This window comes from Drosophila guanche, unplaced genomic scaffold (assembly GCF_900245975.1).
Source record: "Drosophila guanche unplaced genomic scaffold, DGUA_6, whole genome shotgun sequence".
NCBI lineage: Eukaryota > Metazoa > Arthropoda > Insecta > Diptera > Drosophilidae > Drosophila > Drosophila guanche.
This window is the reverse complement of record NW_022995747.1, coordinates 3608241-3632255: the sequence shown is the minus strand read 5'-3', so window position 1 is coordinate 3632255 and position 24015 is coordinate 3608241. Positions and strand designations below refer to the sequence as shown.

Here is a 24015-nt window from a genome sequence, read left to right as displayed (position 1 = left end):
ATTTAAGTGCAGAGACGAGCGTTGTCCCATCATCGCATCCCAGCAGCCAGCTCTCCGGTTTTGTATTGTTGTGATGAATGACGCTGCATTCGGTCGAGTTTTTGTCCCCATGCTCCGACAACTTACAAGACACGGACATTAGCAACAACTAAGGGTAAGGATACAGTACAGGACTCACAGAGTCCTCGCCACCCAATGTGAGGTGACCTTAATGGTTTTATGCACGACGAAAGGATTAGTTTGTTGTGTCTGCCACAGACACCGGTCCCCTTTTTGGTTCTTTGCGCCTCCGACACTGAATGCTCATTTATTTCGTGGTTTGTATTTGCTTTTTGTGGAGGTGGAAAATCAAATCAGGCCACCAGAGATCAGAGCCCAAACAAATGCCAGATCATTCAAATGAGTCATTGTCAGTTTAAAGTCGCATCTTTGGCACACATCTGTCGGGGAGTGATGTGTGGCACTTTGCACAAGACATTTAACACCTGCAGCAGCGACAGTCCCGCCCCTTCAACTGGAGCTATCTCTGCTCGAGACCAATCAGATTTTTCAGCAGTAGCAGCAGGAGCTGGGGCAACTAAAACGCACATCAGAATAATTTATGATGCACATCAGGCAGGGAGCAGGAGACCAGGCGACCAGTAGCCGTGTTGCTGCAACACCTTTCTACACGCAACGTGTGGCAGTGTCCAGGTTGAGCTACAACTTCGATGTCCATTTTGTGGCCATAATGCTTGGCCATAAGTTTTGCCCTGCAAAAACATAAACAAGCTAAATCAAGTCAAATGCGCCAATAAATCTTTGAGAGCGTCAGACGACGACGTTGTCGACGCAGCCGCTGTCGCTGTCGGCGTCACCGTTGACGTTGGCATGCAAATGCCAGGCGTGATTCTGGGGGTCTCTGTGTGCGTCGTATACTTGATATTAAGAGCCATAACAATTTAAGTTGATTTACGCTGCAGCTGAGGCTGAGAGGCACAGAGAAGAGCGCGCTAAGAAAAATGATAATTGAGTTTGGGTCCCGACCGCCTGACCTTCTAATGGCTGAACATCGCAGCAAAGACTTCGTCGGGTAATTGAAATGTGCACGCATAATTAATTTCCACAGCAAGAAATCTAATTGTCCCACAGTTCAGCGACCAGTGTGGAATCAATTTGAATTCTGGTGAGCAGAGGGGCGTGTGGCGGCGTTGATGAAATTATCATTTCATTGCCGGGGAGTGGGAAAAGTGGAGACTGGGCTTTTCGCGTATTATTGTTGGCACAGCGGCTACCCAAGCAGCTCGTTACCAGCAGCAATAACAATCAGGGCAGAGCGGAGCGGAGCTTAAGTCATACTGGCAGTGACGATTCCTTCCCGAGTTGTGTAATCCGTCGCATCAGCTGCCAGGAAATGATCTGAGCTGAAATGTGTGTGTGCCCCGCCGGATGCGGAATGCAGATGGATATATTTTGTCAGCATTTGCATTTAGCCGTCTTATGTCTTTAGGGTTCTGTGTCACCCCACTCCATGAGATATCCATTTAACTGTAAATGCACTCGAACCTGTCACTCCTCCAATCATCTCTGCACCTCAGCCGTATTCGGGTTAAGTCAATGTTGAAGTGATATATGCGAATATTTTTGAGTAAATTTTGTTTGTTTTCCTTGTCCTTCTCGGAGCGTGTGCTCCCCACATTGTTTGCTGCTGAATGAATCGCTTGTTCTGGCGCAGTGCGGCCAGAAAAAAAGTATCTACAAGATGCACGCCCGGCAACGGGCAACCGAAAAAAAAAACCAGTTGGTTGCCACGGATACGCTCGAGTGTTGGAATTCTCGCACGTTTGACGTGCGCGCTCGTCGTCGGCGGCGATTCACATAAATTCATCATTTTATTCAAAATTTCACATTCGCTGACAATTTCATGGCCTACGAAATGTGGGCTCGATTCTTTTGTTCTTTTTACTCTCTTTCGCTCTCTCTCACCCGGCCGCTATCACCCGCTGTTTTGATACCCTTACATGGAGTGCCATGATTTTGATTAAACAAACTGCCAGCCATATATGGGGTGTATTTGGAGCCAAGTCTAAGGCTCTTTGCAATAGTAAATATATCGGATGAATGAATCAGCAAGGGTATCTTTATCTTCGCACCTCAAGGACTGCTTTCCGTTGTCGTTCAGCTTGTTAATGGCACAATGTCTCTGGCCATTGTTTTATGTGAGCATAAAAATATTTGCACAGTTGCTTTTGCTCTTTAACTGACGTATATGTAATATCAGACATCTGCCCGTGCCTGTACCTCGTTGGTGGGTGAGAGTTGTTGCCAGGAGGAACGAACCTTGGCAGCGCCTGGCTGGCACTTCATTTTGATGCCACACCGCGTGATAAGTGGGTCAGTAAAACGCGCAATTCAGAAAAGAAACGGAGAGAGAGAGAAGAAAAAAAACCGAAACTGAAACTGAAATAATAAAAAAGTGTCACACCTGCTTGGGCCCGGGGTGGGTGCTCACCTGGGAACTTTACATAAATGTTATAAATATAATAAAAATCTTATTTACATGCTTTTGAAAAGAGAAAGTCCAGAACGGCCCGTGCATACGGATCGTGAATTCATTTACTTTCGCATTTGGTTTTATTTCCTTGCTCACCCACGCCCCTGCCTCCCCCCTACTGGCACCCCTTTTCGGGGCAAACACTTGATTCGAGCAATTTATATGTGAGAATTTCGAGCAGGCGTTACCACGATACACGGCGCTCGTACACGGGCAATAACACAACTTTTATGGCCAATTTTTCGTTTGCCTCGTTTTCGGGTACCTTGATTTGGCAAACGTGTGTTAAATTTGGCAGGCTGACATTCGGCATAGACCGGGAAAGTTCTTTGTCCAAGAGGGAGCATCGAGTTTGTTAAATATTTTCAGTTGAGCGATAGAGATCAGCAAACATTTGATGCTTCCCCTGTTTTCTTTTCTCACGCATTGTAGCTGAGATGGAACTGCGAAAGAAGCGATAAATAAACGGTTATATAAATAACATAAAACTAGAAACCGTTGCCAAATGGGGATAGTCGCTGATTGTAATACTCTGGCTGCTTTTTATAAGACTAAAATAAATCAACCGAAATGCCGTCTTGCTCAGTTTTGGAAGGTTATTGCTCCATCTGTCCAAAAATTGTTCCAGAAATTAATTTAGCCCCAACAGCTGATGATGAATTAAGCGGGAGTGTTTGATCTTCATCTCAGTTTGGAGGATTCAGTATATTTTTTAGATTTAACAAAAATGTAAGGAAAGGATGGCTCTGTTCGTAAGGGTGTAGAAATCGTTAAACGCATGCGAAATTTTACATTTGGTGTTAGATTAAACACTATAAAAGTTTAGCTGCGGTCAGTGAACCTTAAGTGGGTGATATTGTTTGTTCTAGCCGTAAAAACAAACTTTAAAGAAACGGAACTTTTTTTTATTAGCATCTGGCGAGTTTTGGTTTACTTTTGTAAGATTAGTGGCAGATGAAAACTATCGAATAATCATTCTGTGATTCCTATAATTACAGCACCGTTTGCTGCTCAAGTTTATTCCGTTTCATTTGAAAATTTCAAGCAACTACCATTTCAATCAAGAATTCGAATAATTATAATTACTCTTCTATCTTGTTCTCAATCTGTGAGCCGACACACCCAGCGTCGTTGACATTGCGTTCGGTTTCAGTTGGCATTTTCGATTTCAAGGTTGATCTCGACCTACATCCTGCTACAAATAACTCGCTGTCGTCGGCTTGGCTGCCGCACGTTGCACTCTGGTTCCCAGCTCCTGTGCTGGTGGTGGTGCCTCAGGAAAAAACTGTTGCGCATTTAATGAAGGCGCCCCGCCGCTTCACGCCGCCACTCCACCCCTGTCACTCGTAATTTATGCTTATCTACAAACCGCACATAAGCTGCACATAAGCTGACAACAATACGAACTCGGGAGTGCGTGGCTAGTTGTCCAGGCGATTGACAACATGACATTTTAAATGCGAAATGCCAGTAGCCGGGCAGGAGCTGGCGGACAGGAGCAGCTCCCCCAGCACTCCATGGCTCTCCCGCCAGGAGCAGTTAAATATGACAGCGGGAGCAACAAAAAACTAGCGCCGATTAAAATACAACCTTTACGTGAGCTCCATTCCAATTGGCATATCAAGCCGAGCGATGTACCATGTGCCACTATGTGCGGGGCCAGAGCTCAGTGTGGCTCCTCCCAGCTTGGAGCGGATCGGTGCGAGGCAGCAACGACAACCTTAGAAGCATGTTTGAGTCACTGGCACGCGTTCCCTGTACCGGCTCCATTTGAAGTGTCTGGAAGATTGACAAACGCCAGTTGGCCACTGGGCCGTGGACAGTCTTTAGCAATCGTTTCAACCTGCCGCATTTCGTGTTAGAGCCAACTTGATGCAGGTGTCAATAAAACGAAGTTGTCAATGCTGCAGTCAGTCTGTGACTGTTCCTTCAGAGCCCCCAATTAGCTTACAGCTGAAATCACTTAAGTTCTCATTGCCTTTCGTGCATAAATTGTTGCCAAAATATGAGTGGCTTTTGGCTCCGTTGTTGTTCCTCTTGTTTTGGTTCTCACTGCTGATATTGCCTGTTCAGCATGCAAATCTCGTTGCCAAAGAATTGGGGCAAAAACTTAGTTACAAATGTTTCTTTTTAGTCATTTTGAGTACCCTTAAGGAGGGAGGGCCCATGGGTTCTGAAAGGGAGCTTGTTGTAAGAGGGAATATTAAAGTGGGTAAAAATAAGTTGTCTATCATATTAAATGTCTAAAATATTTCTGTTTATATTCAAGACAGTTCCAGCTGCGTATTCCGTTCCTATGTTAAAAAAGGGCATTCAGAATTCTTGTATTTTCCATTGCAACTTTTCATGCTTTTGGCACTTATTCAAATTAGCCTTTAAAACAAGCAAAAGCAGAGCATTAAACACACAGTCACACAGTTGTATACAATTGTATTTTATATATTTAACTGTTAAGGTTTCTCTGCCACAACTCTGTGCGATGGACGAGGCAGAGGCAGACGCAGTGGCAGTGGCGGGCTAATTAAAATGCAACGAATGTTGTCACAAAGGGGAGCGAAACGCCAAAAGATGCTTAAGTTATTACTGATATTATAAAGAACATTGGTAAGGCGAATTGGTCAGCGAATAAGTTAGTTGTTGTTCCCAATCCACCATTAATGTTGAGGCGGCTGTGTGCTTAAAATTTTAAATGCTGAAATTTGTGTGCATTTAACGTCAGTTTGGTTTCATCAAATATAATAACAAATTGTCATTAATTGTTGTTTTTGGGTGGTGGAGCATCTGTTGTCCAGTCCGCTTGGATTTCCAGCTTCCTCTTCCCGGTTGCCCATTCTGTTGCCGTTTGCCGGACCAGTTCCCGACCTATGGCACTAATTACGTGCTGCTGCTGCTGTTTGGTTGCCAGCTTAGACCAACTGACGGCAACGACAAAGTCGCCTGTCCACCGTCGAGCGTCTACTGTCGGCTTCGATGCTCGCTAATCCATTACCAGCGTCATTAATCTAATGAGCTGTTGCCTGTTGCCCCACCGCTTCTACAGCTGCTAGTCGAGTCTCTGGCACTGGACACTGTCACTGCCACTGCCCGATGCTGCCAGTGGTGGCATGTGTCGAGTTTCTGCCCACTGCCTGTGCATTTGACCATCGATTTGTGCTCCAGTTTACTTACACATGTCAACATCATGGCCATCGTCCATCACCTGATCCCCCAATGTGTTAATACATAGCTCCAGCTACTGACCCTCCAGCTCTCATTGCTTTGTCTTGTGCTGCTACTGCTACTGCTGTGGTCAGCTCGTTTCTCTCTTGTTTGCTTGTGGCAATTAACTGGGACTAAACTGTTATCAGCTTGTCGTTGAACTGTGCGGACTGCGAATACGCAACGTTGTCTCAGAGACATCGATGCATGGGGTGTTGTTTCCACATTCTCCCCAAAGTTCTCCTCTTACTTGAAGTGAATAAAGTTTCGGGTAGAGAAAATAAATTGCATTTCTTGCTTCGACAAACATGCTAATGTTGATTGAGCGAATTCCCAGAATACATGCACACACACACACACACACACACACACACAAACACTTGAGCTGCTAAGTCCCCACACTTACCACGCTTCCTGCTTACGAAAGTTGCTCCTGCCTCGATAAAATGTTGTGTCGCCAAAAGCATTTCTTTAATTTAGTTGTGATTCAAAAATTGTCTTACTTGCAGATGTGTGTGTGTGTGTGTGTGTCTTTGTGTGTGTAGTTTGTGTACATTTATTTATATTTTCTTGCTTAGCAACTCTTTTTGCTAGTTTTGGTCTGGACTCGGTCTTTCTTGGATGCTTTTCTTTGGGGCTAGAAAGTTTTGCTCAGTAGAAACTTCTGGACAGGCTGCAAAACAAAGGCTCAAAATTACAGTTGCAATTTCTGCTACATACATTTATATACTGCAGAAATTCTACAGTTTAAACAACAAACAGCCACCAAATAATGAATCTCCATGAAGCTCTTGTCTTTGCGAGGAGTAATCCTTTTTGTAATAATTTTATTTAAATTTGAAACGACTATTTTCGGTGTCTTTTGATATGTCTTTAATGTAGTTTTAGGTTTAAGTCTTGTTTTGTGTTCTTTTTGCATCCTTATCCATATGTTTGCTTAGTTTTTTTGCATGTTTCGCTTTGAAGAATATTTTTCAAAGACACGGAACGCTGTTTTTCTGTTTTGCAAGCCCTGAATGCCGGTCGCCATGACAGTAATCGAAGAGTGCAACTCTTCGTACCGTTTAGGGTTGTAAAAGCGCCCGCTCCATCGGAAGTTGTTTACACCGTCGTGGAATGCAGCTGCTGTCAATGGTCAATGGTAGCTTGTGCCTTTGTTTTTTGCGGCATGTCAAATGGTGGCGTGAACGCTTAAATTGATTAATTTCCGGCTTTAAAGATGGGGGTAAACCCATGCAAAGTTAACTGCCAAAATAAGGGAAGTTCAGCAGATATTCAGTGTGTATTTATTTCGTTGGGGCTGTGCAAATAAACATGTAAGCGTAACTGGATGTGTTGCTATTTTGTGCCCACGTTGTTGCTGGCGGCAAGCATTTCCGCAGTGGTCCGACACAAAATTGGAGCATTTCCGGTGTTCCTACAAAAATACGAAAACAAAAACAAAAACAATGCTGTCTAAAATAGAATAAAAATAAAAATAAAATAAAAACCAAAAATGTTCTCAGTTATTTCTTGGCAACTTTGTTGCAGCTGCATTTCGCGTAAACTTTCAGCAGCAGACTGGGGACTGAGGTCTGTGGACTGGAGTCTCGATTTCTTTGATGAAGAAACAACAGCCACTACAACAACAGAAACAACAACGAACCGCAACCACCGCTTCAGAGTTCTGTTGAATCCGTGTTCACTGTTCCAAGACCCTCGCCCGCTCTGCTCCGCTCCGCTCCCCTCCCTCCCGCTCTTCCAGCGGCACAGCACTCTGAAAGAAACAAAAAACAATTACAGCAACTAATAAAGAAACATTTAAAAAGCAAAAGTTTATGCTGCAAAAACACGGCTGGGCTGCCTGAGCGAAGATCGGACGGTGTCAGGAGAAGCTAGATGGTTGCGTTTGGTTGTGCGGGTTGAGTGGCTCATGGTGGGTCATGGCTGAAGTGAGCGCTCAGCTGAGCTGAGGCTGAGCTACGTTGTCCTCTCTTGTCCTGCGCTGTCCTGTCCGGCAGCAGTTTTCCTTAGCCGTACATGAATAAGCAATTAAAAAGTTGTTATTAAAATGATTATGTAAAATTGTAATGAAAGTGTTGTGTTGTGTTGTGTTGCTTTGCGTTACGCTGTGTTGTGTGTGTGACCCGAGCACTTTCCTTCGCTTCCAGTGCAATGCAGAGAGTTTGCTTGTAGCTGCTGCTTCTTCTTTTCAATCATTTTCCAAGTTTCGTATACGTAATCAAATGGAATTACGCCCTTGGGGTATCTGAGAGGTCCCCGGCTGATTGTTGATAATTGTTTAAAGGGAAACTTTTTTGCCAGACTTCACTGTACGGGGCAGTCCCACAAATTGATTGCTCCCAACCGAATCGGAGCATGTCAATGCCAGCCCGGGACAGCTCAGCAATGCTATTTGCTGTTTGCTGTCCAGTGTGGTTGCAGCTCAACCTTGTGCCACTTTCGTCAGCCAACAAGCCAGCCGCAAACTGACTTTCCTATCCCGAAGCAGATGACAAGAGACGGGGAACTGGGTCTAAGGATGCGAGTGCGTTGCCTAGCTGTGCTGCCCAGTTTTGCGGCAGGTTTCTGGCATTTTGTTTATTTTAATTAGTGGAAAAAATATGTCCCCAGCACACGCAATGGAGTGCTCCACTTGGCCAGTTCGCCTGAATGCGTTCCACACAGCCGCAGGTCGACTCAACAATGCAGCTTTGTCATGCAGCAGCAGCAGCAGAAGCAGCAGGAAGAGTACCAGAAGAAGTGGGGCCGTGGGAGAGCCGGTTCGGGGTCAGGCCAAGCATGAAAGATGGCAGATGCGTTAACGTTTGTGGTCCATCTGTCGCAGTGTCTGCTCCGTCTGCATATGACCCCCAGTTCCACGGACAGCAACCAAACTCAAACCCAACCCCATCTCATCTTCAGCGCACATTGTCGTAATGAGCACACCGCAATTTGTGTCATGTGCTGCGGGCCGTTTGCCATTCATTTGGTAAAAATAACAATTAAATGTTTTCGTAATGGCCTCTGTCCCGGACTGGGTCGGGCGCTGTCCTGTCCTGTCCTGTCCTGCTCCTCGACGCTACGCTCTGGCTAACAATTCACTTTTGTTTTTGGCCTTGTTGCCGCTGCTATGAAAATAATTGCTGTACAAATATTCTTCTAAATTACAACGTTGTGTATTTATTTTAGTTGGCCTGACGAACAGTCGCCTCCGGCATTCCCCACTGAAGAGCATCCCGCTCCAGATGCTGAATAGCTTCTCGCCGCCGCCAAGGCTACTCTCGCTTCGAGATGTCATGCACATTTCCTTAAAGACTTGAAGCGGGCAATAAAGCAAGTCCAAGTCGCACCCTCGCACCTGTTTGCTGTGCCATCCTCATCTCGGGTAACCACTTATTATGATGATGCATTTGCAGCAGGCAGCAGGCAGCCAGCCCCACATGCGAGGTTTGTTTGTGGGGCCTGGGCCGGGGATGGGGATGGAGATGGGATCCAAACGAGCGCAATTTTGTTTATTTCCGGCACAAAATAAACTTTCAAGGATAAGCAAACTTTTTGGCTGCCGCTGCTGCCGCCACTGCATCCTTAAGCAAATTTCATGAAATAATATTTTAGTGGCGCCAGGGGCAATATGTGGAGTCGTGGCACACACATCCGTAACCTGCGGCATCTGCCTGCTCCCCCATCTCCGCCTGCCACGTCCGCCATTGCTTCCTGTCAGCCGTCAATAGGTGGGGGACGTGCGAGGTCGGGGTGCCAGGCCACCGCACAATATTTTTAAGAGCATTTAGTGTTTTATGCCCCTCTCGCTCAAAAAAATCTCAATTTATGCAGCTTGGAATGGGTTGTGTTTTTATCTGCTCTCCGCATCCTCAAATATTTATACAGTTTCCTCTCTGGCCAAACATTGCTCAAGTCTTGGCAAAATATTTGGCCCGTCTGCATGTGTTGGAAAGTAATTAAAAAGTGGATGGAAAAACCGCGGATCTAAACAGGGTTAATTCAACAATCGGCAGTTAAATAACAGTTTTTTGTGTGTTGTCCAGGGGCTTAGCTCGGATGTTTACTTAAATATTCAGCAGCTTAAATGCTAGTTCTCGGCATCATCATCAACTGCTTCGGCCCCATCCGGTCTACGGGCTGGCGCATTTGAAACATTTCATTTGCCAAATGTTCGGTGCCTTTTCACACATGCCCGCCCCAACAGCCCATCCCCATGCTCCAACCAGTTGATGGTTGCCTCTTCTGCTAACATCATTGTAGTTCTGTTTGGAACCCTCCCTATGCATCCCTCCACCCCCATTCAAATTTCTCTCTGCTAATGAAGTGTGATTGAAATTTTGTTAATTTGCTCAAGTGCTCTCCTGTCCTGCCCGTACCCCACAGCCATACCCACATCCACATGCTATCAAGGCATGTGCGCACAAGCGTGTGTGTATGTGTGTGTGTGCTCTTGCAGAGTTTCTTATTTACATAATCTCAAGAATTTACCATGAATTTCTAAAGATTCGCTTAATTGAATGCAGAAATAATTTGTAAGCGCTTCCGTAAAGTTGTTCGCATAATTTGCTCTCCGAGCACAGCATTCAAACCCAACGAAAGAATAATCGAAAATGGCTGGAAGGAATCTGGCAATGGAAAGGGGAAAGTATTAGGTCTCGTCTCTCAGCAAACTGTTGCGAAAACTAAGCAAAAGCCTCTGAAATGATTTGCATAATTTTTGCATCCAACTAGAAACTAAAAATTATCTCGTACTCTCAGGTAAAGGCTGGATATTAGAACTATCAAAAATATTGTGCCTAAAGTGAGACTTAAATTTATTGGAAAATATTAAGGAAAATCAGTTTTAGGGCTCCGGGCATCGGCTACCTTTTGCTATCCTAGTCAAATTAAATTTGCCAGAGCTTTATTACGCAATTTTGTGAGAGAGCAATTCAGCTTTAATCGAATAAAATGCGTAAATAAAATTTGCTAGAGGAGGAAACCAAAAAAGAAAACGGAAACCCACAGCAGAGGCGAAGACAAAGCCACGGAGAAGGTGAGCAAAACAGACTAGTATTTTGCAGTTGTGTTAACAAAAAAAACTAAATAAGAATTGCACGGGAATATTTCACATTTTTTTAAGGTCAGAGCAGACGTAAAAAAGGAAATAAAAAACAATTACGAGACGCTAAGCACTGGCAGGACAATACACTGCCGTGCAGGACAACACGTTGCTCGGGAACGGAAATGAAGTTATTATCCTTGTTGCCACTGCTGCTGCTGCTGCTGCTGCTGCTAGTGGCAGGCAGGCAGGACTGTAGACCATGTCCTTACGGCTGAATTTAGTGCGACTGGGGAGTTTGGGGGAAATGTTTCTTGCTATTTTTTGTTGTATGCCCATTAGCTAGAGGGGAGTTTAAGAACTGTCCCTCTGCATCTTTTGAAGCTTATTTCGAGGTATCAAAAGTGCTCGTACTCCATTTACGCTGCATGCCTCAGCTGCCGCTGCTTTTGCTGACCAGAATACAATTTATATGCAACGGAAAGGCTCGCAAATAAAATAACATTGACAATTGCCAATTGAATTGCCAAAGAAAGACTCGTTCTCTGCCATTTGCAATTGATTTAGACATGCCATGAGAATTTGCGCTTATAAATTTGTTCGTGAATCGCCTCTGAGACGGCAATACGCGCTTTGCATGGCTCCATGGTGCGGCGGCATCATGGTCCATGATAAATCGTAAGCAGATGCAGCTGCAACACTGTTGAACTTCAACTGAAGGTTAGCCACCGACACCGCCAACACAGTAAGCAAACATGACCCGGACAGGGCCAGAGACAGAGTGGCAGAGGGGGGCCGAGCCAAGACCCGGACAGGACCATGTCATGACGTGCATGGCGGTGCAAGTACGTGTTTTGGTCTGTTGCTGCTGCTGCTGCTGCTGCACTGCAGTTACTTTTGTAGAATGCTTAATTCATGCGTGCGAGTGTGGTGCCATCGTTTATGATGTGGTTATGCTGCTGCTGCTGCTGCTGCTGCTGCTGCTCTGGATGCTGTTGTCTTCATCCTCGTGCTGGCATTGTTTGCTCCGTTGTCACACGGCGTATGCGTAATGAGCTTACGTACCTGCATGCGTGGGCGTCGGTGGGCTGCTGGTGCTGCATGTGCTCATGCCACAATTAGGCATTCCGACTGTGGCACTTGCATGGAGCGCAGACAACTGTCGACACTACGTGATGCTGCTGGCGCTGAATGCTGCAGAGCCCCAAGGCCGTAAGGCTGTGCGTACATTGAAAACTTTAAAACGCTTCGGATCAGCATTGGTTGTTGCTGCATTTCGTGGTTGACTGGCTCGCACTGCCTCGAACTCTGAACCTTTGACAGCTTTGCCAGCATTAAATGTCAACACTTGCTTTCCACAACGTGCCCAGAGGCACGATGCCAGTTCCACAATTATGACAAAGTGGGAGAATAAAATCCAACATTTGTCCGTCTGTGTGCCCACAAAGAGAGAGAGAGAGAGACAGAGAGATAGGCTGGTGGATCATCCTCTGTCATGCAACTGGCTGCGAGGACTGATGATATCACCACAAGATATTAAAATTGCTACTTATGGGAAAGTATTTACCAATTTCTGCAGCTGTCTACAACTGGGGAAATATTCCTATGAAAATTATTTCTACTATTTTGTATACTGAATTACCTGAATTCTCATAAATTTATCTCCCGAGGCAAGAGAGAGTTTCCTTTTTAGCTTCTCAGCTTCAAAAAGAGCAAATCGAATTCGTTGACGCCCGCTCACAAATGTTTGTTCCATGACTCAGGACCTGCAATGACATTTATATACATACACATCTGACTGTACCCGAGAGTCTGTCCATTTGTTCGACTGTTGATTACACGCTACTGCTGCTACTGCTGCTGCTGTCATCGTTGTCGTCATCGTCAGTGTGTGTCCCCTGGCACCTCGACAGGTTGATGATGGGCCGCAAGACGAGCGGGCTTAAATGGCGCTTAAATGCTGCGGCTTCCGCGGCATCTCTGGGTGGGCTCTGGCCGAGGGCCCTGGGACTGTCGCGGATGCTGGTGTTATCACTTGCATGGCCAGCGATTGTGCACTGAACTCGCATTTATGTCTATTTAATTAAATGGGCTTCCACACACGATTCCCAATCGTTGTTGTGGAATATAATTTAAAATTTGCATAAAGCGAAATTAAATGCAAATTACTAGAGCAAACACAGACACAGGCAGCGGAGAACATCACAGAAATTAGTACGCTGGAAGCTAACAAAAAGATACATACATATGTAGATGCGCAATTTCGGTTTATTAAATTACATTTAATTTTTCCAGAATAACAATGAAATCGCTATGTGTTTGTTTGAGTATATATTACATTAGCCGGCCGCGATAATATATTTTCGGTAAGCTTTCTCTCTGGCTTTGTCCCAGTTTTTTTTTTTGTGTGTTCTTGGTAACAAATAAAATAAATTAGGTTGTATAATTAGCTGGTTGGCTATTTTTGGCACGGGAATTTATGCTGTGTAATTACTATGTTACGAAATTATTTTAATTAAATTGCTAGTTTTATTACCTGTCATTCCAGTTTGACACACACTGAATTTTTGCGCCTTTGTGCTGTGCCTGCAGATTGCAATTAAATTTCATTTCCATAAAATGTTAACAGAAGAAAAACCCAAAAGGAGAAAAAATCAAAGGAAAAATTACGGAAAGATATGAAAAATTGAATTGTGTGCCTAAAATAAATTGAATTTTGATTGCTATTTGGCAGGTTTGCTCCTGCTGCTGCACTAACGAAGCGCCATTGTTGCCACGCCCACATACACACTCTCAGTCATATCGTCACTCTTCCAGGAGGGATTATTAATGACGATTTGTCAGCCGACTGCACGTAGCTGGCCCCAACAATATGCAATGCAAATTTTGTGCGAAAATCTCATTTGCCCAATTCAGGCATGGAATTACATAAAAAAATTATAGGAGAACCCCCATCCGCTGCTATCTATTTGCGGGTCGAAGGGGGTGTGGTGCTGAGTGGAGTGGAGCGTGTCGATGTTAATAAAATATTCATGGCATCAATCGAGCTGGGTCCTGACACATGCCCCAGCGCCTGAGCCAGGAGTCATGCCACAACAATGGCTGGCCAGATTTATGCTAATGTATGAACCGGCAATGGCCTAGTTGAATTAGCAAAGTTCTAGCTGATGGAACCATCCGGATAAGTATAGCATCAAGTATTAAAAGTCCATTTCCATGTACATACCCAAATCCCAAAAATTGTGTCATACATCCATTACGAGGCTTAACCCAGCCCCTCCATCACTCCTCGTAGGAGTACATGTTAAATGTTTTGCATTCCGAGTGAAATGAGTGCGTTTTAAACGCTAACGAAGCAATTGTATGCACAAATGGAACATTTACACACAACTTTCACTAGTGGAGAGGACAGAGAAAATGCTCTCACACTCAACAAAAAGTTTCCAAAAGAGAATGAGAGTGTGGGATGGATTCATTCAAATTCAAATGGCCGCTTGACCCGACCACTGCCATGGCCAAAGCCATGAACTTTGCCAGTCGAATCAAATGCCTTTCACAATATGTCATTGCATGTGGATAGGGATTTTCGTCTTCGTCTCCATTTCCATCTAGCCCACCTAGTCCTGGTCTGCTGAGTGGCTCCTGCTGTTGCCTCAGTGATTATAGCAATTCATTTTGTTGGCTCTTCCCTTCCCCCGATATGTTCTGTCCAGTGTCTGTGCATCTAGCTCTGTGCGAGTGTGTCGAGCTGTTGGTCCATTCAATTTTATGGCTGTATTGTGGAGCAGCTCAGCTGAGCTAGGTAGGCTTCAATTAATTAATTGACCTGTAATGAGCCTCCGGTTGTCTGTGATTGTGACTGACACTGAGTGGTCTACCCCAGAGCATCGATAGAAATTAATAAAAATAAGTTATCATGGCTTTAATTACAAATTCGGGGAGCTTTACTGTGTTGGAATTGAATGCGTTTTTCTTTAAAAATAATATACATATTTCGATAGCCAAAAGCCATTCAAGTGCTTGAGTTTTCTTTTGCAGCTTTTAAATGCCATTCATGGCCAAATCGGATCCCCATTCCCTGCAGCGTTGGCTTCATTACGTAAAGAGTCTGGCTTGGCTTTATAATATTATCATCCTTATTCCTGTTGCCTTATGAAGCATATCGTATGACCATATATCAGAACTGCTTCCCTTTTGAGTGTACCAATTTGGGCTTTAATGCTGTGGCATAAATCATTTTTTCGCAATTCGTTTCAATTGCATAAAAATATTTCATGCTCCTTCTGCTTCAGCTTTTTCTTCTGTGTGTACATTTGCCGAGGGCGTGGCTGAGAATGCGAGAGGAACTGAGTCGGTTGGCTGCTGTCTTGCCCCCCAAAGGATGAGACTGTGGCAGAGCCTTGAATGATGCACGTTAACATACAAGCAAATGCATTTGCCATCTACCATCAACCATTTGGGCATTGCCTGCCTGCCGGGGCCACAACTTGGCCGTGGGCCAGTCGAAAGTAATGAAAAAATGCGTTTGCCAAAAAACCGAATACATGGGCAGCAGCAGCAGCAACAGAAGAAGAAGCCGGAGCAGCAGCCAGCAGGACACGCTGTTGGCCAAGTGGAGGAGCTGATTTCTGCCCACTTATGCAAGCATCGAGGCGAGCGAGTGTGCGGCAAATAAAAAGCCAGCACAGTGGCAGTGGCTCCAACTACAATTCCAGCGCCAGCTCCAAGGCAAGCACCGCAAAGCGGAAACGGAAATCGGAAACTGTGCAACTGTGCAACTGCCACCATCAGAGGCAGAGGCAGAGCCAGAGGCAAAGGCAAAGGCAGAAATAGGCGGCACCAGCACCGGCACCAGGACACGAGGACACAAGGACAACAGCAGGCGGGCCTGGGATGACGATAAAAGTGTTGCAATTTATGGTCAGGCTAGATGGCGCCCAGGCACAGGGCCCAGGCCTGGTCTCAGTTTCGGTTTCAGCCCAATCACTACCCCAAAGCGAAGACCCAGGCCATAGACAGAGGCAGAGGCAGAGGCAGAGACAGAGCCAGCTAAAGTTTCTGGCTAATTGATTTTGTGATTTTATCTTTTAATGACTTTTTCGGAAAGTGCAAAACTAAACTGTGGACTGTCGTGGCGCCTGCCTCGTATATATTTGATTTTAATTGCATTAAATGCACTGCTTGCCATACCCCTCCCAATCAACGCACAGCAAGCAGTTTATTGAGCAGCGACAGCCCAAAAGTATGCATCGCGCCCATACGCCACTTCCATTCGACGCGTGAAAGAAACGCGTGCGAAACGCGTCGAAAGTTGAGTTCGTTTCAGTTGTTAATGCTCTCTTGACAATCAATTGAACAAACCTCCAACTTGCAGCTGAGCTCGGCAGGAATCTCTTTAAGGGAGCAACTTAATATTAAAAGTATTTTTTTCGAGAGTAAAAAATGTCTCCTATCTGTTATCGAAAAGGATTATCAGTCCAAGTCTTACCCTTGATTGCCAATGGTTAATTGAGACTGGGACCCTAAATTTAAAGAGTATTTCCTGTGGGTTTACTGACAGGATAACTTTTCGAATTCTTAAAAATTCTTAAGATAAACAGAGAGCAAAGAAGTCTTCATTATTGCTATCGTCGCAGCTCAAGGGATGCCCTCTGCCGCTCTCGTAGATTTTCCAGATCAAATAACCATAAGCAAGAAAAGCATGTCAAATACCAAGCATGACAAATAGAGAGATTTAAAGCCACAAAGTTTAGTGTTTGGAACCAGTCCGATTGAGAATGTTGTGCCTCTGGTTGCTTGTATTGCTGCTGGGCATAAATTCGGTCGAGCCAAAAGACAGGCCCAATCCAAACGAGCTGAATAACTACCACAGCAACAAAGCAATTCAGTACAAAGAATTCATTGAAGACTGCACAATGGCCAAGGAGGATGGCATCTATACCACGTACTTGCCCGGCACCAGAATGAATACTTCAGTGCGGTGCGTGGCCAGCTTCTTTGGCGGTGGCTGGACGGTGATTCAACGCCGCAGGGAGAACCATTTGGACTTTCGAAGGAACTGGGAATCGTATCAAGACGGGTTCGGGAATTTGTATTCGGAGTTCTGGTACGGACTGGAAAAGATCTATCGCATCGCAATGTCCCACCAAACGGAGATTTTCTTTCTCCTACAAAACGGAGAGGGCACTCGATCGTATGCCCTGTACGATCGCTTCACCATTTTCGGTCGCAACAACAACTACACTCTCCGCACCCTGGGGGAGTACAAGGGCGAGGCGGGCAACGGCATGCAGTACCACCTGAACATGCCCTTCTCCACCTACGACCGGAAGAACAATGAGCCCAGCAATGGTCACTGCTCGCAGCTCTTTTGGGGCGGTTGGTGGTACAACAACTGCTATACCAGGTGGGTGGCTTAAGATCTCTCCCGTCTGTTAACGTGACACCACATGGCTTTATTTGTAGCAATCTAAATGGCAAATATCCCGATAGAGAGGAGCTTCGTAGCCGTTGCTTTCGTTGCATTACTTGGACCTACTTTCAACAGTATCGACCGCTGACATTTGTACAAATTATGATTCGTCCCACGCGTAATGTGCAACAAAGGAAGATAGGATAGGAAGTAGCTCCCAACCTCTTGTCAAAGTATATTTACCCTTTGCTAGAGTATACAAGATAAGAGTAATTGCCGCAACTAATTTGATTAATTATGCTTGTTTATTCTTGTTTTGAACGATTCCCATTAGACCCACTAGAAACTTTATTCCTTTGTTCCTTCCACTATGTAGATCGAATTATGCCTCACACGAACCCTTTAGGGTTTTATGCTCGGATTATAATTCCCTCTACCACATTATATCCTCAACTAACTCCCTTCCTCTTCTTAAATCTCTTATACTAGCCTACCTCTCCCGTAGTTAGTTTCATTTTAGTTTTGTCTTGTCTCTGATTTTGGTAATTTCTGCTTGCTTAGCTTAGTCTAGTTATGATTAGATCTAATTTTCCTCGAATATTAGCCTAACATCTATCTTTCCTGCATGCTCGCGACCGGTTCGGTTAATCGCGCCGCGCGTCATGCGGCAGCGCCCCTCGGTCGGTTGGGCGGGAGGAGGGCTGCGTTCTGCTAGGTTCCGCGCGTAACAGGCTTTGGCTTGGTGTCGCATGGGCCACTTGATGGTGCAGTCATTGCATATCAACGTCCAGAAAAAAAAAAAATGTACTTTGTTTGTCTTGACATTGGCATTTTTCATTTGTTTACAATTTTTAAATCGTTTATTTTTTGTTACGATTTTCATGGCTTAAACTTTAAGTTGATATTTGCTTGTGTGGAAGCTAAATGCAAATGAAACATTAATACTTTATCCAATATTTTATGCGTCATTAAATAATCCATTAATTAACAATTAGTCGTACGTGTCTGGCCGTGTGTGTGTGTGTGTGTGTGTGTATCTGTGTGTTTCTATGTGTGTGTTGTGAGTTCATTTACGTCTATCCGTTTACATCATTAAAGCAAATATTTACAGTTTTATTGTTTAATGCTCGTGTGTACTCAACAGGAATCGCGTGTCTGTATGTGTGTGTGTGTGTGTGTGTGTGTGTGTGCGTGTGTTTAAATCAAATGGCTTTCACGAGAGATAATTAATGAGGTTCACGGCCGAGAGCTCTAATCTTATCGCCATCCATCCATCCATCTATCCATCGAGGCCATGCACATTCCCATATCCTTAACCAAATCGAATGTTCAACCTGGCTCTGGGGCCACCTGCATTTACCTGCTACGGCTGCAGTTAATCATTAGTGCCAGCATTGAGGAGAGCCAGATAGTGATGCCGCCAATGGCCCCTTGCCAGGTGAGCGCCGCCCTGGAGGTTGTGAAGTAGGCCTCCAAGAAGCTGCGCAGTCCCGTGCCCGACGACAGCGTCACTGAAAATGGTCAAGAAAAGGCCATTTGTACGGCTGCTACAGGCTGTTGCTGCTGTTGCTGCTGTTGTGGCTTACCTCTTGCCGGCACCGGATCCTTTTGTGGTGTGCCCAACTCGATTTCCTTGTACTCCTGATAGAGATCGCCAATTTGCGCCGTGCAACGCAATACAAGGCCTCCGCCAGAGCCACTCCCGCTGCCGGTGACCAGTGCGTTCGCTATGCCATTGCCATTGCCATTCCCGTTGCCATTGCCGTGGCCATTTCCATGGCCATTAATACCGGCCACAAAGTGCACCGCCTGCAGCTGCAGCTTCAGACTAAGCCGGGATGCTATTAGGTTGTCAATCGTTCGTATGTACTGCGTTTCTTCCGTGGTTATCTATCGGATAGGGAAGGGAGACAGAGAGCACACAAAAGAGAACAATCAAATCAATCGCAGCGTCCACAATATTGTTTTGGTTTTTGTCATTTGAATACTAATCAAAAGACTGCCTGAAGCTCGGTGCTCCATCCATCCCCCTCACCCAAAATGTGCCTTAAATTATTCATGGCGTGCTTCCAGCTGCAATTGCACTTGCAACTGATTTTCCCTACCGTTTCCGTACCCGAGAACAAGTCAGAAAATAATGTTCCAGCATGCAGGCAGCAAGGAAAAATAACAGAAAAATAAAAAGGGCATGAAAACTGCACTGAATTTTGCATGCCGAAGTGAATGTACACTATAGAATGTGCCCACTATAATTTCCACTGAGAAGATAAAGCCTCAAAGATGCATTACAATATATTTTAACGATTCTCTACATGTTTTAGGTAGGGGACGGATGAATCGAATGTCCCAAAGTCTGATCCTTAGCCATGCCTCCCTCTGCTAGTGTATATAAAACGTAAAGTTTCGCTCCGAGTTTTGTGCAACTGCATATGAATGGCAATTTGTCGCCTGTCTCCTGGTCCCCCTCTCTCTCTGTGTGTATGTGTGTGTGTGGAGGGGTTATTACGAGCATGTTGCACTTGTGGCAATGGCTGGCTGCCAGTGGCGAGCCTTGGCCCAGCGAAACAGAGCCGGACAGAGCACAGCTGAGCAGAGCCACTTGGCCAGGCATGGGACAGTGGCAGTGGCAATGGCAGTGGCAATGGCAGTGGCAGGGCTACTGGCAATGGCAACTGCAATGCGAGGCAAGGAAACGGACACTGAAAGCGAGCGAACGGACATGGGCATGTCATATTTTGTTGTTGCTTGTGGTAAAAGTTGTTGCTACTGCTGCTGCTGGGCATTGCCATTTAAAAACGAGTTTTCAATGTTGCACCGTAGCAGGAAGAACAGCAGCAACAACTCTTGCCAAGCATCAACAGAACGACAACAAAAACATCAAGAGACACTTATTCACTCATCCGCCTGGTTGGTTTTTTCGCCTCTGCAAGTGTCCGGCGTTTTGTTTGAGAGTGTCCCTGTCCCTGTCCCTGTCCCTGCCCTGTCCCTGTGTCTGAGTGTGTGTTCAGCACGTATGTACGAATGTATGCGTGTCCAGCTGAAGGTTGTTTGCATCGTGTTCTTGCTGCTGCTATGCAAACTGTTTATTTGATGCTTCCATCACAGCATGCCTCTGCCTCTGCCTCTGCCTGCGTGTCTAAAAATTTCATTTCCGCCATGACACCAGCAGCACCAGAAGATATCCCACGCTCCGAAATGCGACTCGATTGTTGACACAAACATATACAGAGTTGGGAAATACACAAAACGAGTACGCTTATGCGTCACTCCTGTACATTCATTCCGCTTCATTTGGCTTAGCTTGCCCTCTCCCGCACACACTCCTGCACTCATATGATTTCCGTTTGGCGCATCTTTACCGCCGAGTGCGAAAAGAAAACTCTAAACTGCCGTGCAATGCTTTTAGTCGCAAATGGCGCATCGTCCATTGTGTGCCGCTTGGCAGTGGAAATGCAGACGCCATTTTGAAAACGGTCGTGTTGCTATTTCCGTTCTACTGCATGTCCTGTTGCTGACTCATCCTCAGCCTCCGCAGTTTTCCCCCCCTCACGGCTTAGTTCACATGACAACCTGAGCTGTGCTCTAAGGCCAGCGAAAACTCGTTGGCAATTTAAATACAATAAATATGCATTTCATTTCCACTTACAAACTCATTTGAGCTCCATTTACTTATGCATGTATTTTGCACACCCGCCCCACCCCCGCTCGCTGCCCATAAAAAAGGTGTAGGATATTACAGGTCTGCCAGAATTTGGGTCAGCTGGCAGAGAGGAAGGCAGAGGGAGAGACAGCTAAGAGGCACACTTGTAAAAACAGTCTAGGAGGTGCCACAGAGATAAATAAATCTTAGAATTTAATAAAATTACAATGCTGAATTTGTGTGGGGCATAAGCAAAGTTTCTCCAACAAATAGTTTAAGGTAAATTCTTATGTTATGTCCCCTAACTTTGATCGCTTTTTTGCTAGTGTAAAACGCTCTCAAGGATATGTATATCGCACTGCCGCTTTACCTTTGGCCCCAGCTTGCCCCCACACACCCACAACATTAAAAGCAAAAGAGCTTCAGTGCTGTGTTGCTGTCGCTGGTCGCCTTTTAACCCTTTTTACAACAGCATCACACACACACCCACCCACACACACACTCACACTTACACACACATTTTGTTTCGGGTTTTTGTGCGTTTTTTGGCTTAGCCTTTTTATTTTATTTCATTTGAATTTTATTTTTATGCTGGCTGGCTGGCTGGCTGGCTGGCAGAGGAAAAGCAACGACATAAAAAGTCGTTTTCAGTTTTCTCTCGCTTTTCTTTGCTGCCCTTCACCCTCCTCCTCCTGCGGCGCCTATCTGGATTCTCCTACCCTCCTACCTCTCCGCATCCCCGCCCGCTGCCAATTTAATGCCATGTAATTTACGAGAAACTCTTAAGAAGCCAAGCGCTTTAATTAAGCATGTGGCTGAGGCAGCGACCCAAAAGTGAAAATACCCTCATATTTCTTGTGATTTACCTTTATGGGTACACCCCAGCGCAGCCCCTCCGCGGCAGCACCCCTGCGGGCAATTAAATGAACATTTGGCATTTGCTGGCCTAAACATTTTGCCGGGCAAATTGTTTTCCAACAGCATCAACATGGCCCAATGCCGAGCTTGCACAAAACTTTTGTTATTTTCTTACGCTGTTTTTGGTCTTGCCTGGTGCTGGGTTTGCTGTTCTGGCAATTAATATCGTGTTGATAATTTGTGCCAAGAAAGGATTATGCAAATTGAGAGTAAACCTTTCGCTTGAACGCAGCTAAACATGCAACTCATCAGTGCCCGAAGAGAAAATTAATATTATCATTGGTAAATGGTGAGCAACATTCGGTGTAAAATATTTATACATTTCTGGCGATATTTAGAGTATCCATTTTTGGGCTATATCGATTTTGCTTTCATGGGTGAGGCCATCCATTAATCACGAGCTAAGCTAAGCTTTAATTATGTTCTTAGTTTTCTGTGCTCAATAAATAATTTATCAAAAATCGATTGCCACACAAATCCAAATGTCTAATGGGTCGTCCGTTCGCATCTCTCAGTCCCCCACTGACAGTCCCTAATCCCCACAAATCCCCATGAATCACCCACCAACACATTTTGAGCCACTTTTCCATTAATATGACAGAAACTTTTTAACAAATTATGTTGGTCGTTAAAGTTTTTTCCTTCCCCATCTTCCATGCGAGTATATTCCATCATCCCCAACCCGCAGCACCAACACCACTCGCCATTGCCATTCCCATGTGTGCCACCCATTGTCTCAGTGGGTCACACACATGCCTGGCTCTGAGGTTGCTTTAATCTCGAGTTGGATTCTCGCCTCGAACTCAACACGTGCTGGGTCAATGCTTTCAGCCCGAATTATTTATTGCATTGCTTTGTGTGACAGCCACCGTGGAGAGTGAAGAGATAGAGCATTATCCCAGCCTTTCCATCTAATTTAAAGAGCGTGAACAGCTCCGGCAGCCAGATCATAATTCAATATCAAAAAGGCATCTTGTGCCCGGGCAAAGCATACCGAGTATGAAACTAAATTGCACGGCCATTGCCGTCAGAATGGATGCCTCGCACTGTCTGCTCTGTATGCCCTGTCTGGGCCAACATAAACACAGCTCGGATATATAAAATTTTATGTGACAAGACAGACTGAAACCCTACACATTGCCAATCCCGCACAGCAGCGTACTTTTGTCTCGGATTTTGTCATTAGTTGGCCTGGCAAGCGGCAAGCGACGGCGTCTAGATAAAATGTTAAACGGCCTGCATATGAACGGTGAAAGCATGTGTGCCCCCCAAAAAAGTAGACTATTGCGCAGCGACATATATAAAGCGACAGGATAAGACACACAGAGGGAGAGTGAAAGGGAGATAGACAAAGCAACAGACGTACTAGGGGCAGGGGACGTAGCAGGTCGCTCCGCTGCACGTTATGTCTGATGATGTGGGTAGACATAATATAAAAATTTATGAAGCGTTTAATAAGTTTTCTCTTAGCTGGTCCAGAGCTAGGGGGGGGAATCCAAGAAAGTTGAATTCGGGTCGTGTCAACTGAAAATTTGTTCATCTCGTAAATTCATTTGAAAACCGTTGTCCTCTGTCTGCTGTCCGCTGTCCGTTGTCCTTTGACCATCGGTCTGTCCGGCAATTTCGTTTTTGCCAGAAGTTTAACGTAATTTATTTTATGTCGTGGCTATGATTAATAACACAGAGACAAAAAAAAAAGAAACGCTTTCGGGTTAGGACTGCCCGGGGTCTGCGGTCAAAGAAATGTTACGAATATCTGCAAAAATAAAGCGAACGCCTTGATTTGCTTTAAAATGATTGCCCGGCGGGCGCAATGTCCGGGCCGGGGACTGCCATTTCAGTGCTGATTTATGCTGCTGATTAGCGGCAGTCGCAGAATTGATGCAAAAATGGAAACGCTCTCGAATGAGTAATGATGTTTCAGCGGGGGGTCTGCTGCCATATCATTCCTGTATCATGCATATGACTCTGCCATCACATGTTGGGCTCCATGCTCTACTCACCCTCAATCTTTATGATAAATGACAGAAGGGAAATCGCACAATCAAATCAGAAGACAGAGGCAGAGGCAGAGGCAACCCTTTTTGGTTTATTGACTTCATTTGCCTGGAAGGGTTTCGGGCTTGAGGTTGAGCCGCTTCTTGCCGAAGACGACTTTTAATTAAGTAGGTAAGATGAGGAAGGAGTGGAGTAGAGTGGAGTGGAGTGGGAGTCCCTTCTAATTCGGTTTGCTTGGGCTCTGATTAAATTACATCATATTCATAAATAAAGAACAAATTTTGTGAGGC

At 45.2% G+C, this 24015-nt stretch overlaps 2 protein-coding genes across 2 annotated transcripts in view; one reads left to right on the top strand and one right to left on the bottom strand.

Annotated features, from left to right (window-relative positions):
- Window positions 1-4363: 4363 nt before the first annotated feature.
- LOC117583333 overlaps window positions 4364-24015 on the bottom strand; it is a 44961-nt gene continuing 25309 nt past the window's right edge. Inside the window, exons 6-8 of the mRNA XM_034271593.1 lie at window positions 18756-19059; window positions 18044-18680; window positions 4364-4376 (exon numbers count right to left, since the gene is read on the bottom strand). Coding sequence (XP_034127484.1) covers window positions 18526-18680; window positions 18756-19059 — 459 coding nt within the window. The 3' untranslated portion in view covers window positions 4364-4376; window positions 18044-18525. The remainder of the gene's footprint in view (window positions 4377-18043; window positions 18681-18755; window positions 19060-24015) is intronic.
- Window positions 16533-17455, top strand: LOC117583334 (ficolin-1-like). Its single transcript, XM_034271595.1, has 2 exons — window positions 16533-17163; window positions 17223-17455. Exons 1-2 carry the CDS (start codon window positions 16535-16537, stop codon window positions 17374-17376), a joined length of 783 nt encoding a protein of 260 aa, XP_034127486.1. The 5' UTR covers window positions 16533-16534; the 3' UTR covers window positions 17377-17455.